Below are 16,124 nucleotides of genomic sequence, written 5' to 3'. Positions count from 1 at the left end.
AGAGAGAGAGAGGCAGAGACCCAGGCAGAGGGAGAAGCAGGCTCCCTGTGGGGAGCCCGATGTGGAACTCCATCCCAGAGCTCTGGGATCATACCCTGAACTGAAGGCAGACGCTCAATCGCTGAGCCACCCAGGCATCCCCTTTTCCCATATAATGTTAATTCTTGTTCATATTTTATTTTTCCAAAGTATGTGCTATTAGAAATTAAAAACAAAAATACTCTGGTGACACTGAAAGCATTTAATGTACAGTGGGGGACATAGGTCAGTTAGGAGATAGATAAACCAGTCTGCTATTCAGGAAAGATCTGAGCTTACCTAACAATTTGAGAACTACCCGCATATAAATGGAGGAGGGGAGTGGGTGAGATCATCCATGGAAAATGGGGTCCAATATGAAACCTTGGAGAAGCCCAACATCAAAGATGTGGGCAAAGGAGGAGGATACTGCAAATGAGACCAAGAGGTAGTCAGAAATTTAAAGAAGGAAACCCAAGAGTAGAGTCATAGGAGCTGAGGACAGTTTCAAGAACGAGGGATTGCCCAGTGGATGATGCATTTATAAAACATATGCGAATGAAAATTTACGAGGCAGGTCATTTTATATTCAGTAGAATTCATTAAAATTTACCTATACATTTGTCCTAAGGGAGTAACGATATAGTACATTCTGGAAGACAAGGAGTTTGTACTTACTTGAGAGAGCAACTAACTAAAGATCCTTGGCAGTGATAAAAACAGATTACAGGGGATCCCTGGGTGGCTCAGAGGTTTAGCGCCTGCCTTTGGCCCAGGGCGCGATCCTGGAATCCCGGGATCGAGTCCCACGTCGGGCTCCTGGCATGGAGCCTGCTTCTCCCTCCTCCTGGGTCTCTGCCTCTTTCTCTCTCTCTCTCTATGTCTATCATAAATAAATAAATAAATAAATCTTTAAAAAAACAAAAACAAAAACAGATCACAACTAGGGCATCTAGGTGGTGCAGTCAGTTGAGTGACGGACTCTTGATTTCGGCTCAGGTCACAATCTTGGGGTTGTGGGATTGAGCCCCATGTGGGGCTCTGTGCTCAGTGGGGTCTGTTTGAGATACTCTCTCTCCCTCCGCCTCTCCCTCTCTCTCAAGTAATGAATTTTTATTTTTTAAGATTTCATTTATCTGAGAGAGCAAGAGCAAGAGGGATCACAGAGGGAGGAAGAGAAGCACACTACTTGCTGAGCAGGGAGCCCAATGTGGGTCTTGACCCCAGGACCCTGGGATCATGACCTGAGCTAAAGGCAGCCGCTTAACTAAGCCACTCAGGAGCTCATTTTTGTTTTTGTAAGCATCTACTATGTGCTCATCACTATACTCTCCTGCCCATAAGCAAGATGCAACAGTACATGTTGCCAGAGTCAAGGACATGAGCTCTATTCCTTTCATTTACCATATTCACCATACTCACCAATCCTCTTATCATTTGGTTTCGTTGTTGGTCATAGGATTCACTGGTGAGTTGTGATATAGATGTCCTGTGCTTCAGTTTCCTTTCTCTTTAAGGCATTGGTTTGACTAGACCAACAGTTCCCATCAAAATCACCAGGACTTACTAGGACAGATTGCTGGCCCCATGCCTAGTTTCTGATTCAGTAGGGATCAGAGAACTTGCATTTTTAACAAGGAGATACCAGGTTGCTGCTCCTGCAATCATACCATGAGAACCCTTTTTACTTTTCCAGTTTCAAAGGTCTATTATCCTTTAGCAAACCTCCATTATCTACACTCGTTAATGGATTTAACTCTCCATTATCTATCTCCACTGAAAAGTTTACTAAACGCCTAACAGTGTTGTTGAATATGTAGACATTATTCTTTGAAATCAAACAGTGGCTTAACATTTTCAATCTTATCGTCTTACACTTTACTTCTGTCTCAGGGATGTATTGGTTTGTTGTAGCTGCCAGGAGACTCTCAGGAGATCTCACACTAAATATAGTCAGACATTTAACGTATGCTCTCTGATATGCCTCCAATGGACTAGTTAGCATGTGATATTTTCCTGTTTGGTGATCACTATTTGATTTGATCAAATTTGATAAAATTCTTAAAACAATGAATATTTAATCTTGGTTCATTCTTTTTATGTTTTATTTATTTGAGGAAAGAGAGAGAGAGGGTACTAGAGACAGAGCAGCATGAGTTGGGAGGTAGAGGGGGAGGGAGAAGCAGGCTCCTCACTGAGCAAGGAGCCCAATGCCAGGGCTCCATCCCAGGACCCCAGGATCATGACCAGAGCCACCCAGGCGTCTCTCTTGGTTCATTCTTGAACAACATTCTGAAGTCCAGGAAACCACATTAGGCAATCTGGTGGTCTGATATAATGGAAAAATTCCCTATTAATCAGGATACAAGTCTCAGTACTGCCAGTGGCTTAATTTTAGCTGTAGAAGTCACTTAACCTCTGGTGGCTCTGAAAAATTAGGAAAATACTGACCATCTTAGATTTAGGAATCATTAATGAAATGCCTATTTTTAAAATACAAGCTCTAGGAACCAACTTTAATTTCAAAATGGTATTTCTATAAGAATTAATTTTAAAAGTAAACAGTTTTCCACCTAGAATCACAGGAAAGTAAATTTTCTTGCTGTTGTTGGCTTTTTTTTTTTTTTTTGGTTTTGCTTTAAAGAAGAAGATGCTCTAATTCAAAAATTGAATAAGTATTTATTGTTCCAGAAGGTACATTGCTTTTTATACATATTTCATAAATGATACAGGATTTTACACATGTTCAATATTTTGCTATTTGTTTAAAGGACTTTTCTCCACATCTTCCCTCCCTTGCCTCCCACACACCCTGAAAGGATTTGCTTGTACATTACACTGTGCTGTTTCTTCTTAAAAACGCTGCACACAAACAGGATAAGTGACTTAAAAATAATTCACATAACTTAACAAAAATAAATGAGGGGAGGGGTTGAACGACCGGGGGGGGGGGGGGGACTGGAAGGAAGGGGCGACATGCATCCTTTCATTCCATCATGCCAGTGGAAGGGGTGGCGGCAGGAGCAGCAGCAGGGGCAGCGGTCCTGGCTGGCCTTCAACCTCTGCAAGGCACCTGGAGTCTGGGTTGTCATCGAAAGTGTTTCTTTTCATACACAATGATCCCAAAGGAGGAAGAAAATGAGAAAGAACCTCCTTGCCATAATGAGGAGGGGTGAATCATGTGAAAGAAAAAGCCAATCGGCTGTGTGGCAAGCCTCATCATCCTTTCCATCCTGCCCCCACAGTAGTTAAAAACAGGATATTAGACACAGATTCCTTTGACTCTTCAAGTGCAGATGTCATCTGGAAATATGGTAGAAAATATTTTGATAGAGTATAAGATTAATTCTTCCTTCTCTCAATTTAAGATAAGAAAAAATAGGGTGAAGAGGGTAGGCTGAAGGAAGCCATAGAAATGTATTCCTGTATAAAGATAAATTGCACCCTTTGAGATCCACACACTTGATTTACAACTATTGAAGTGGTGGAGGTGGGGCGGGGGGTGGCTCACAAACAGTGTGGAAGTGTGTGTCCTTCAAGATTAACAAAGTCTCCAGACAAGGCAGCGCCATCTGGGGAGCTGGAATGCTGTCACACAAGCAGATCAACAGCAGTGAAATTACTCTGGTTTGAAATGGCTAGAGAGCCATGATTTTTAGCCAATTTGTAAACCTTAACATCTTCCTGATTTGGTAATACAGCTGAACACCCTCCTCTGATTTGGGTTATGGAGGGAGAGGGGACATCTCAGTAGGACAGTTAAATAAAGGAGGGAAGTTTTGCCTCCTCTTAAAGATTAATTAGTAAAAAACAAAACAAAACAAAACAACCTCATGCAGTGTTGCCAATGATTCCTAGATACTGATCCAGAGCACTGGAATATTACAGACATTTAAGAGGTATTACGGGGTAATCCAAAGTGTCAATTATCAAACAGTCTTAAGTTGGTTCCAACTATCATATGGATAAAATTACTGTAACCAACAGGAGTGGGTGGTCAGAAATGGGGCACAAATAGGAGAGATTCCTGGTAACTTGGCAGAGACTGGGTCCAGTTTAAGATAAATGTTAATGACATGGGCTCAGACTTTGTTTGCCACCCACATATCTTGAGGATTTGCTTTTCTGGTATGTTTATTTACTCCTATGTCAAAAATAAGAAAAGTTAAATTAAAAAAAAATTAGAGCTGAGTTGGGTGCTGGTGTGTTACTGTTTTGCTGACCCTGCAAAGAAGATACAAGAAAGGAACACCCCAGCATCCTTTTCTCCTTATGAATCTCTCAACTATATAATGCATCATTTTCATCCAGAAGCTAAGATGCTTGATTAAGACAATATTCACTAAGCCCTTTGAGCTTATGTTCCACAAAGCCTGATCCTTAGATTTTAACATTCCCTTCTTCCCTAAGATCCTTTTTGTTATTGTTTTTTAATTAAAGGTAAAAACCCTCTACCCCGACATGGCTCCCAGCTTCCACCTGCAATGCTTTAATTAAAAAGGCAATAGTTATAAACAGGTGTTCTTTCTGCCAGGATTCAGAGGCTTTTTGCAGATCAATCTTTTTCACCAATTTGTCGAAGGGGCAGATGTACTTGTAATGGGTCTCTCAGTCTCTTAAGGTCCATTTCTGCCTAAAATAGAAACAAAGGTGAGAAAAACTGGCTAGTGAAGCTTTCAATGATATTACTTCTCTCGAGAAAAGGAAATTGTCTTTTCTGCATCACTGTGAATCACAGAAATCATCTCAACTACTCTCAAAGTAAGAGTGCCTCAGAAACAACGGGCTTTAAAGGCAGAGGACAGGGCAGCCCGGGTGGCTCAGCGGTTGAGCGTCTGCCTTTGGCCCAGGGCATGATCCTGAAGACCGGGGATCGAGTCCCACGTTGGGCTCCCTGCATGGAGCCTGTTTCTCCCTCTGCCTGTGTCTCTGCCTCTCTATGTCTCTCATGAGTAAATTAATAAAATCTTAAAAAAAATAAATAAATAAAGGCAGAGGACAGCAAATGGGGACCAGAATGAAGTCTGTGCTGGCAGTTTCAGCTGTCAACAGAGCCTCCACAAGAGGCTGTGCTGTCCATAGGGCAGGACTTAGAGGCTCAAGAATGTGGAGAGCATCTGATATCCCCTGATGGCATTTCTCAAGAGAAAAGTCCTTTTACAGACCTTAACCTGATCCAGAGCTTTACTTTATGTTGCTCAAGACTTTAGTTGTTTCTCCAGTAGGTAAGTTTTTTGTGTAGTGATTTTAAAAACAGGGATGTGCTGACAACAGTGGCACTTTCAAAACTCACTTGGGCTGGGACCTCACCCCTGTGCAGCTGGATTATTAGGCTTAGGGCAGGGCTGAAGCATCTGTATTGTTAACAGCTCCAGAGATAATCTGATGCATTCTCTCTAGTTGAGAACCATCACACAGAGCAACAGTAGACACAAGTCCACTTGGGCCAAGGCAGGAAGACAGACTAAGCCTATTCAAAGTACAGCCCCATCACCAATAAGGGGCAGAGAAGAGCAACCAAATATTACAGAGGATGGAAGAGCTTCTAGAGACTTTTAAAAAATCTCTGAAGTCACGTTAGACTACAGAGAAGAGGAATGAAGACTTATATGCCAAAATCAAAGATATCAAAAGGAAGCAACACAGAAATTTGAAAGACATAATTATTATGAAAAATGAAATACATCAGTCTTTTTAAAAATAGCATCTTCTATTCAATAAACTGTGACTTGTGTCTGGCAAACATTTCCAGTGGTCTCTCTTACCTGGATTTTATTTTTGCCCCATTGCTACCACATGTTAGGTGTGACATCTTTGGAAATTGTTATAAAAAAGATTTTTAAAAAGAGAGAAAAATTAAAATAGACCACTTTAGAGAAACATAAAGAAAAAAGGTAAAAAAAGCTCCACAAATTTCAGTATGCTATGTGAGACCCATCACCTTTTCACTTGCTTGTGTTCTAAAACTTTACAACGAGGTGTCCATGCTAAAATAGACATTTTTATTAACTGAGGAATAATTAATATAGGAAGAGATGGGTGGGATCCTTTTCAGAGTTTATCCATCAAAGCACTATAGTTATGGATAATAGTAATAATAATAGTATAAAAATAGGAATTATTATTATAATATCATACCATATAAAATGGAGCTGGAATTTATTTTTATTTTGGGGGAAAACTTACCTGAGCAATTGCATCCTTGAGTTGATTATATTTCTCTAGGTCAAAACGTGACTTTTTGGCTCCTTTATGGAAAAATAATAAGTATTGTCTGTCTCTGGCTTCTGGATAAACATATTCCTACAAAAATAAAGGAGAAATTAAATTACTAGTTCTTAGAACACTATCTTTACAAAATGAACACTTAGTAACTGTTGATTAGGTTCAATACATGTGCACACATATAAAATATATACAGATATGTGTGCTGTATTAAATATTTATTTTATTTTTTTATTGTGAAACATACATGTAAGAGTACACACAACAAAAATGCACATCACAATGAATCATCATATAACAAACAAGTTAATCATCATCAGATAAAGAAAATCTAATACTGCCAACAACCAGGTAGGCATCTTCCTGCCTGTTCCCAATTATTAATCTTTCCTTCCTCCCAAAACTCATCACTATCTTGCCTTTTATGGTAACTATTTTCTTGCATTCTTTACAACTTTCCAACTAAGCATGCATCCCCTTGCACTCTATGGCTTAATTTTATCTGTTTTTTTTTTTTTTTAATTTTATAAAAATGGAGTCAGACAGTAGGTATTGTACCTCTGCTCAATGTTTGTGATATTCATACTTTTGAGTCCATTTCCTTGCTATGTTAAATTCTACTGTATGACTACATCACAATTTATTTATCCATTTTACTAATGATAGATTTTTGGGTTGTTTCAGGCTCTGCTATTATAAATAATATTGCCAAAAACATTTTGGGGCTTATCTCTTCTGTTGGATGTATACCTATAAGTGGAGATACTAGATCATCATAAGGTATGACTGTGTCCAAATTAAGAAGTGACATCAAACAGGTTTCAAAATGGTGGTACCAGTTATACTCCCATCAGCAGACTATGAGAGCTGCCATCATTCCATGTCCTTGCCAATACTTAGTATTGCCAGTTAAAAAAACTTTTTAGCCATTCTGGTGTGTGTGCAGAAGTACCACCTCACTTTTCAAAAACAGCTTTACTAAGATATAAATCACATACCACACAATTCACCTATTTAAAGCACAATGTTCAATGGTTTTTAGTGTATTCAGGAAGTTGCATAACCATCAGTACAATCAATTCTAGAAAATCTTCATTTTCCCCTCAAAAAATCCTGTACATTAATAGTCACTTCCCACCTCCCTCAACATCTCCAATTCCAGGGAACTATTAATCTACTTTATGTCTCTATGGATTTGTCTATTCTGGACATTTCATATAAATGGAATCATATAACATGCAGCCCTTCATGGTTGCCTTCTTTCAAGGTTCATCCATTTGCAGTATATATTGGTACTTCATTTCTTTTTGTTGCAAAGTAATATTTCATTGAATGGATATGCAACATTTTATTTATCCATTAATAAACTGATAGACATTTGGGTTGTTCCAATTTGACTGTTATGAATAATGCTGTTATGAATATACTTGTACAAGTTTTTCTGTGAACATGTTTTCATTTCTCTTGGAGATATATAGAATTTTCCTGATCACTCATAAGGCTGAGGCCTTTTTGTTTCATCTATTACTGGGCATTTGAATTTCCTTGTTTAGATATGCTTATTCAAATCTCTTGTCATCTTTTTCTATTGGGTTGTCTCTTTTTCTTACTGATTTACAGGCTTTGTTAATATACTCTGGTTATGGATCCTCTGTTGGATATATGTACTACAAATATCTCCTCCCAGCCTGTTAGCTCTTTTAATGGTGTTCTTTAATAAACAGAAGTTCTTAATTTTTTTTAAAGAGTCTATTTATTTATTTGAGAGAGAGAGAGAGAGAGAGAGAGAGAAACAAGCAGTGGGGAGGGGGCAGATGGAGAGGGAGAGAAGCAGACTCCCTGCTGAGCAGGAAGCCTGATGTGAGTCTTGATCCCAGGCCTCAGAGATCATGGCCTGAGCCAAAGGCAGACATTTAACTGACTGAGCCACCCAGGTGCCCCCAGAAGTTCTTAATTTTAATATAGTAGAATTGGGATCCCTGGGTGGCGCAGCGGTTTGGCGCCTGCCTTTGGCCCAGGGCGCGATCCTGGAGACCCGGGATCGAGTCCCACGTCGGGCTCCCGGTGCATGGAGCCTGCTTCTCCTTCTGCCTGTGTCTCTGCCTCTCTCTCTCTCTCTCTCTGTGTGACTATCATAAATTAAAAAAAAAAAAAAAAAATATAGTAGAATTTATCATTCTTATTTTATTTTTTTTTTTTAATTTTATTTTTAAAAGAGATTTTAAGTATTCTCCACACTCAATGTGGGGCTTGAACTTACAACCTTGAGATCAAGAGTTGCATGCTCTACCTACTGAGCCAGCCAGGAGCCCCTCTCCTAGAAGCTTTATTTTATTACCTTTCTTATTTATTTATTTATTTATTTATTTATTTATTTATTTATTTATTTATTTATTTATTTATTTAAGATTTATTTACTTATTCATGATAGAGAGAGAGAGAGAGAGGCAGAGACACAGGAGGAGGGAGAAGCAGGCTCCATGCAGGGAGCCCGACGCGGGACTCGATCCCGGGACTCCAGGATCGCGCCCTGGGCCAAAGGCAGGCGCCAAACTGCTGAGCCACCCAGGGATCCCCTACCTTTCATATTTTGATCTATAATCCATCTGGAATTAATTTTTGTTAATTACGGATGTGCAAAGATGGGATCGTTTCACTTTTTTTTAATATGGATATTCAATTGTCCTAGCACCATTCATAGAAGAAGATTCTCCTTTCCTTGCAGTACTATCTTTTTAAAATCAAAAGTTCATTTATACCAGATCTGTTTCCACATTCTCTCATCTATTCCATTGGACTATTTGCCTTTGTGTCATTTTCTTAATTACTGTAGCATTATAAATAAAGCTATAGTCGTCCATGTCCTGTAGAGCAAATCCTCTTACCTAGTTTTCCTCAAGGGTTTACTGGCTTTTACATTTTCATAGAAATTCTAGAAGCAGCTTATTCAAATCTTTTCCCCTCCCCCATCTCCAAAATTGCTGGAATTTTGACTGGGATTGCACTGAAACAGATCAATTTGGATACAACTGACATATTTTAATATTTACTTTTCCAGTCTGAACATGCTTATTCTACTTATGAAGTTTCCTTATATTTTATGTTTTTCAACACAGAGGTCTTGTACAATTTACTTTTAGATATATTTTGCATGATTTACTTATAGATTATTTAAAAGTCATTTTAAGTTGCATCTTTTAAATTCTCATTTTATAATTGTTTGTTGCTGGTATACAGATATGCAATCGATTTATGTATGTTGACCTAGTATCCAGTAACCTTATGAAACTCACAGATTCTAACCAATTATATGTACATGGCTTTGTATTTTTTTAGGTACAAAATCTTTGAATAACGTCAGTTTTCTTTCTTTCCAATGTTTTTTTTTTCTTTTTCTTCTTCTTCCAGGGATGACTTCTGTTTGCTTCTGCCTGGAATCTATGAGCACTACCACTTTGGGATTACCACTCTTCTAGGAATATCTTAGTCTAATTTGAAGGACTCAGACGAATGAATATGGGCTATGGTTCAGAGAGAACCTACAACAGGTTCATCCTTATTCTACAATGGTAGCCATTAGAGGTTCCAAACCAAAGCTAACTCTATGGTTTGGGTTCTTCTAGACTATCAAGTATGGCTCAGCTTCTTGGTTTCTCAGTCTTACCCTGTTCCGTCAGCATAAATCCCCAGGGGAATAAGCACACCCAACATCAAGTTCACCTTCCTTTTCTTCAGGTCCTTGCATGGTAATTTTTGCTATCTTATAAGCTCTCTAGTGCCTATGGCAGATGTATTTTATGTTTTGTCTAACTACTCTAACTTTTCCTAATGGGAGGATTGCCATACAAGAAGCAGAAGTAAATACTGAATTATTCATGATTGATGATGACAGGTAATGGATTAATAGTAACTAAGGGAAACAGAAATAGAAAAAACTGAATGCCTCACCTCATAAGACATTAAGTCTAGTAGAGGGGTGAAGAAATTATATGTGAATAAATATAATGCAAGACAGCACAGGATACGTGAAATGAGAGGCACAATGTGCTACAGGAATTCAGAAGGACCATTCAAAGTTGGCTGTAGTGAACTGGCCAAAGGTTTATGAAAGATAAGCATTAAGAAACCTTGAAATAGGGATCCCTGGGTGGCGCAGTGGTTTTGGTGCCTGCCTTTGGCCCAGGGCGTGATCCCGGAGACCCTGGATCGAATCCCACGTCAGGCTCCCCTGCATGGAGCCTGCTTCTTCCTCTGCCTGTGTCTCTGCCTCTCTCTCTCTCTCTGTGTGACTATCATGAATAAATAAATAAATAACCTTTAAAAAATTAAAAAAAAAAAAAAAGAAACCTTGAAATATAACAGGTAGAGATGAACAGGGAGAACTTTCCCAGCTGACAAAATGATGAGAAGGAATGAAGTGGTAGAAAACTCAGGGCATTTGGGGGAGTTAAGAATATAATTTGATTTGTTTAGAACACATGGTAAGTACACTGTGGGAATTGACACACCTTTGGAGAAGACAGAGAGCAACCAGTTATGAATATCAGGCTAGGGAGTTTGGACTTCAATCAATAGATAAAAAGAACCTATTAAAGGGGTGTGTATATAAGGAACAGGAACAGGGAAGAGAGGAGAGAGAGAAGGAAAGAAAAAAAGACAGACAGACAGCAAAGCCAAGTCCAGAGCTGTGATTAGACATGACTAATCTGGTTGTTTAATTCTGTTTACACAGAGTAATGAGTATGAGCCAGACATGGGACTTGGTGCTGGATACTCTGGGCAAATGATGGCAGGACATGAACAGTTTATCATCTCTCTTTTCTACTAGACAAATTTGAGAGGCCCAGAAAGGTTAAATAACATTCTTGAGCTTTCATTCTCTCACCCAGAAATAGGCCTATGACCAGTGTTCTAACAACAACAGACACAAAATGCCTATGTTCAATAGCAGCCATATAAAAATATAAGAGAAGCCATTCTCAACTTTCTTTTGATACCTAAGAATAGAGAAAAGGTTTCTCATGTATCATCATTCATCACAAATGTTTTTTTATCAAGGGAGGTTGGATCTGTGTTGGCATCACACAGATAAAAATAAGTAATAATAAGTTCTTCATACTTTCTAAAGTGATACAGGGATTTTCAAGCTATTATAAAAATAACACTGGCAACAAAAATTATTTCTAGATACTGATATTTAATAAGTGAGTCTTGCCTCCTAGAGAATAGGACAGGCACATAAAGTGATTATTTACCTAATTTTCACCTATCTTCCAGGAAGTAAAAACAGTAACAAAGAAGCCTACCTATACTCTTAAGATACTTAGAGATAGCATAGAGTTCAGTTTAAATATCTGATCACCAACTTTCCATTCCAAAAATTCAATAAAACCAAAAAGCTTGAGACTACCCCATCCAACTCTCAAATTAACTACATAGTACACAAAAAGCCAGGCCAACTGGCTGAATAAGCTATCCTGTAGCTGATCATTCTTCTCCTTTGCCCTTTTATCCTATAACTTAGTGTGAATTTTTTCCTGAATTTAATGGTTTATATGGCTCATTTTATAATCTGTGAGGTTCATGAAGTCAGTAGCCATGATTTACCTCCCTATCTTTAGCACCTAGAATAGGGGCTAATACACAATTATCATGCAGGTACATGTGCGCGCACGCGCGCGCGTGTGTGTGTGTGTGTGTGTATGTGTAGGATAAAAGAGTGAGTACTTAAAGGGAACTGGCCTTAGAAAGAATATGAAAGAAAAGAGAACTACTTTGACAACCAAAACTTCATTAGCATCTCATAAAAAGTTACTTGAAGAGGAATTCTTACCTGGCGTGTCATTACAAAATATGCATACATCGCCATGGCACTTCCGTAAGTGATAAAGTAGGTGACCGGCTCCATGATGTCCCAGGAATATTCCCACCAGGTAAGCCGGGCCAAAATGCCAAACTGTGTGGCCATGTAGGCAAGTCCACCCCATAGCACCAAAGTGGTCCTCTTCTCAGCTTTTCTGCTAATCTCAATTCGTACCTACGGGGCACACATGATCAATCAACCATAAGGCATTTTAACATAGAACAAATTATAAACTTAAACTGTTCTACATTCACTGAAGAAATAGGGCTCATAATCAAGACATATTAGCCTCTATTCTAGTAAATGCAGATTGTCTTTCTAGATAGCATCTGTAGTTTTTACTGAGTATTTTATAGGAGTAACAATTTTCTTAGGATACTTATGTTTTATGTTTCACCTAGAAGTAGATAAAAATATAGTGAAACTATGGGAATAAGTTAGAGTCAACAACTCTTCATCCAACTACACAATTATCTTCTTTGAGGGCGAGATATGAAAACATGCCAGTGTTCTCTTACTGTAGTATACAAGATTTAATCTATCATCATTCTTTTTTTTTTTTTTAAAGATTTTATTTATTTATTCATGAGAGACACATACAGAGAGAGGCAGAGACATAGGCAGAGGGAGAAGCAGGCTCCATGTAGGGAGCCTGACATGGGACTCGATCCGGGGTCTCCAGGATCAGGCCCAGGCTGAAGGCGGCGCTAAACCGCTGGGCCACGGGGCTGCCCTATCATCATTCTTTACTCAAGAGGTCTGCTAGGGGCAGAACAGCACAGTGAGTCAGAGCATGGACTCTGTATTCAGAATACCTGTGCCCAGGCCCCAATCTGTATATCATCCTCAGTGTCATTACAGAGTTGTTCTGAGGACTAAATAATGGAACACAGATAAAATACTTGCACAATTCCTGGCACAGAAGAAGTATTCAATAAAGGATGATAATTATTTTGTTATAGCTGGTACATTAAAAAATGCTTTCCTTATATTCTGAAAATATCAAATTTAAATCTCATTCTCCTTTGTAACAGTGCAAGTTTAATTTATCACATTTCTAATGGTCTTAAATTTAATGAGAACAACCTTGAGATACATGTTCATTATTTTTAAGGAAATGAGAAAAAGCGCAATATTAAGAGTATTTGTTCCCTTTCATAATTTCTGATAGTCTAATTTCTGAAAATGAAAATTTCTGCATCATTAAAAAATGACACACTTACTATAAAAAATCTAGAATTGTAAAAAAGAAAAATAAATCATCATCCTACCACTCCATTACCATTTTGGAATATATTCCTTTTGACATTTTTCCTGTGGTTTACATATACATATATATAAATACGCATAGCTATATGCACAACACATTTAAAAATTATATCATAGGGATCCCTGGGTGGCACAGCGGTTTGGCGCCTGCCTTTGGCCCAGGGCGCGATCCTGGAGACCCGGGATTGAATCCCACATCGAGCTCCTGGTGCATGGAGCCTGCTTCTCCCTCTGCCTGTGTCTCTGCCTCTCTCTCTCTCTCTCTGTGTGACTATCATAAATAAATAAAAAATTTAAAAATCATATCATAGTATACACTAATGTGCACACTGTTTTATAATTTACTTTTCATAAAATAACATGCATATTCTTGTATTAGAGCTATATAATCATTTTTAACAGCTGCATAATATTCCATATAATATTGATCCCTGGCCAAAATCATTATTCACTACACCCACCACTTTTCTCAGTCAGTAATTTTTTCAATTTTTGTTGCAAAGATGGTAAATCTGGTTAAGGGGAGACATTTAGAGCTCGAAATTATATGCCATTATGAAGACTCAAAACTATTCCTTTTAAAGTTTTTTCTTAGCTTTGACTGAAATTTTTTTATAGTTTAGCTCCCAAAACTAAAGGATCAATTTGATTGACACAACTCAATTACCAAAAATGATCGAGGGGGGAGAAAGCAAACATATATGCTTTGGAAAATTACTGTTGAAGAGGAAAGTCTGTGATTTGAATTGGCACCTTTTCCAGGGGAGCCAGTTGTTCTTTGAGATCCTCTAATCTTTCAATAAGCTCCCTTTCCTTGTTTAACTGGTGCTGCTCGATGCACAGTGTAGTATACAGCTGCTGGACAAGTGTCTTTACATCATTCAGTGTTGCTGCATTTTCATGGCTTAAGAGGTCTGAAAAAAAGGGGTTACATTTTTTTAAATGTTTGCCTTAGATGGAGCATTACTATTCCCAAGTCTGTTAGACAATAATAAAAATAAGACAGATTCATTTGCTACAGGGATCCCACCATCAGTTCAACTGAAGGAGAGTGATAGTTGCTTTTTAAGAAAGAGGTATCTACAAATCCTAGAAAGTCAATTCATATTAAGGCAACCTGAAAATTTTGAAGCCAACATATACCTTTATATTCTTAGAAGTCAAAATACTACAAATAAGGTTACAATAGTAATAATCTTCATTAGATAAAAACAAAATTTTAGGCAATACGTTAAAAACTAGCAGAAAGGTTCAGAATGTATCTAATTGTCATGCTTATCAAAATGCTTATCTATAATTTATCTGTGGTCTTGCCATTTTAATTGGTGATATTCCTCCTGTTTAATACCTAAGGAAAAAAATACACAGGATTTCAAATTTGCAAATACAAAAGTATAAATAAAAATACAATTATCCTAAAACTATTAGCTTCCATAAACCTTTCCCCTAGCATACCAACTTTAATTTATTCCTGTTGGGAAAAGACACAGGATATAGCTGTTTGGACCTCAATACCATGTTTTAGAGGGCATGAAGTTAAGAACAATGATTTAAAGAGTAAAATATTAAATTCTTTGATTCAATACCCTTTTCTGTGAGTAGCATGTGTTTCCAGAAATCTAAAAATTATGTTTTGAGAATCTAATAAAAAATCTGATCTCAGCTGTCAAAAGAATAAAAACAAAAAACACAAGAAAGAAAACTTTTGTTTTAAAACCTTATTAGCCTTAAATGAGACATTTTGTTACATACAGCATAAGGTCAGCCCTCACCTAAACAAAAATAAGCCATAGTCAGAATTAGTCATGTATTTAAACTTTTTTCAAGGATATCCTTTAGTACAGTTATCACAGAAATGCAATCAATGAAAAATTCAAATAAGGGTAGCAAATTGGATTAGAGAAGAGCTGATAAAGTAAAACAGGATATAGCACCTAGTAGAGCATCTTGCACACTTCAATAAATGTGTGCTGATTTAATGGAAACAGACAAAAGCAAGAACACTTTGAGTTCTAGAAGTCATCCATGTCAACAGGGTCTTCTTTGCACTGAAGTTGTAGCTCACATTTGCATATGGCTTTACACTCTTCAAAGTTACCAGAAGAGGAAGCTACACTCTAGAAGGCAGTAGCTTGTCTGGAATGTCACAGTGAAGTGATAGAGTCCATCCATGTCTCCTAACTCCATGACTGGAACTGAGTTATAATATTTCTACTAGATCAATAACAATATTGCTCCTGAAAGCTTGGTCCCCTATCAAAAATACAACTCCTTAAGTAGTGATCAATTATCCATGGTTAACAAAATCTCTTCATCTATTTTTATATCATGTTATCCTCACAATAAAAGCATGAGTAAATTTGGCAGCCAAAATTTATAAATGAGGAGTCTGAATCCTAGAGATGAGATTAACATATGTTTTTGTATTAGTTACGGATCTAGTCACTACGGAGGGAAAAAAATAATATAGGCAGTGGTTACTCTCTTTCATGAGGTCTAATAATTTTCACAGGAAGTTGCATAGCTAGCAGGGAATGGACAAAAATCTTCAGACTGGTTATCCGATGACTTTCCTATTGTATGCTCTTTCAATTTTAACTTTTTTTTTTTTTTAAAGATTTATTTTTTGAGGGGGGCAGGAGAAGGGACAGAAGGAGAGAGAATCTCAAGCTGAGCATGGAGCACAATGGGGGGGGCTCAATCCCACAACCCCAAATTCATAACCTGAGTCAGATGTTTAACCATCTGA

The 16,124-nt window shown here is 37.8% G+C and overlaps 1 protein-coding gene across 6 annotated transcripts in view; it reads right to left on the bottom strand.

The window, feature by feature from the left end:
* Positions 1–2,677: 2,677 nt before the first annotated feature.
* The window catches only part of MCU (mitochondrial calcium uniporter), a 217,759-nt gene continuing 204,312 nt past the window's right edge, over positions 2,678–16,124 (bottom strand). For 2 of the 6 annotated variants that reach the window (XM_072823533.1, XM_072823534.1), the window contains exons 5-8: positions 14,129–14,289; positions 12,077–12,280; positions 6,205–6,321; positions 2,678–3,321 (exon numbers count right to left, since the gene is read on the bottom strand). In XM_072823533.1, coding sequence (XP_072679634.1) covers positions 3,238–3,321; positions 6,205–6,321; positions 12,077–12,280; positions 14,129–14,289 — 566 coding nt within the window. In that variant the 3' untranslated portion in view covers positions 2,678–3,237. Of the gene's footprint in view, positions 4,652–6,204; positions 6,322–12,076; positions 12,281–14,128; positions 14,290–16,124 lie in introns of all 6 variants that reach the window. The other 4 variants (XM_072823537.1, XM_072823538.1, XM_072823535.1 and 1 more) reach the window with 2 other exon arrangements.

The sequence above is a fragment of the Canis lupus genome, chromosome 4, assembly GCF_048164855.1.
Source record: "Canis lupus baileyi chromosome 4, mCanLup2.hap1, whole genome shotgun sequence".
In the NCBI taxonomy this organism is placed as follows: Eukaryota; Metazoa; Chordata; class Mammalia; order Carnivora; family Canidae; genus Canis; species Canis lupus.
Note: the sequence above shows the minus strand (reverse complement) of the source record. Positions and strands in the feature narration are given on the sequence as shown.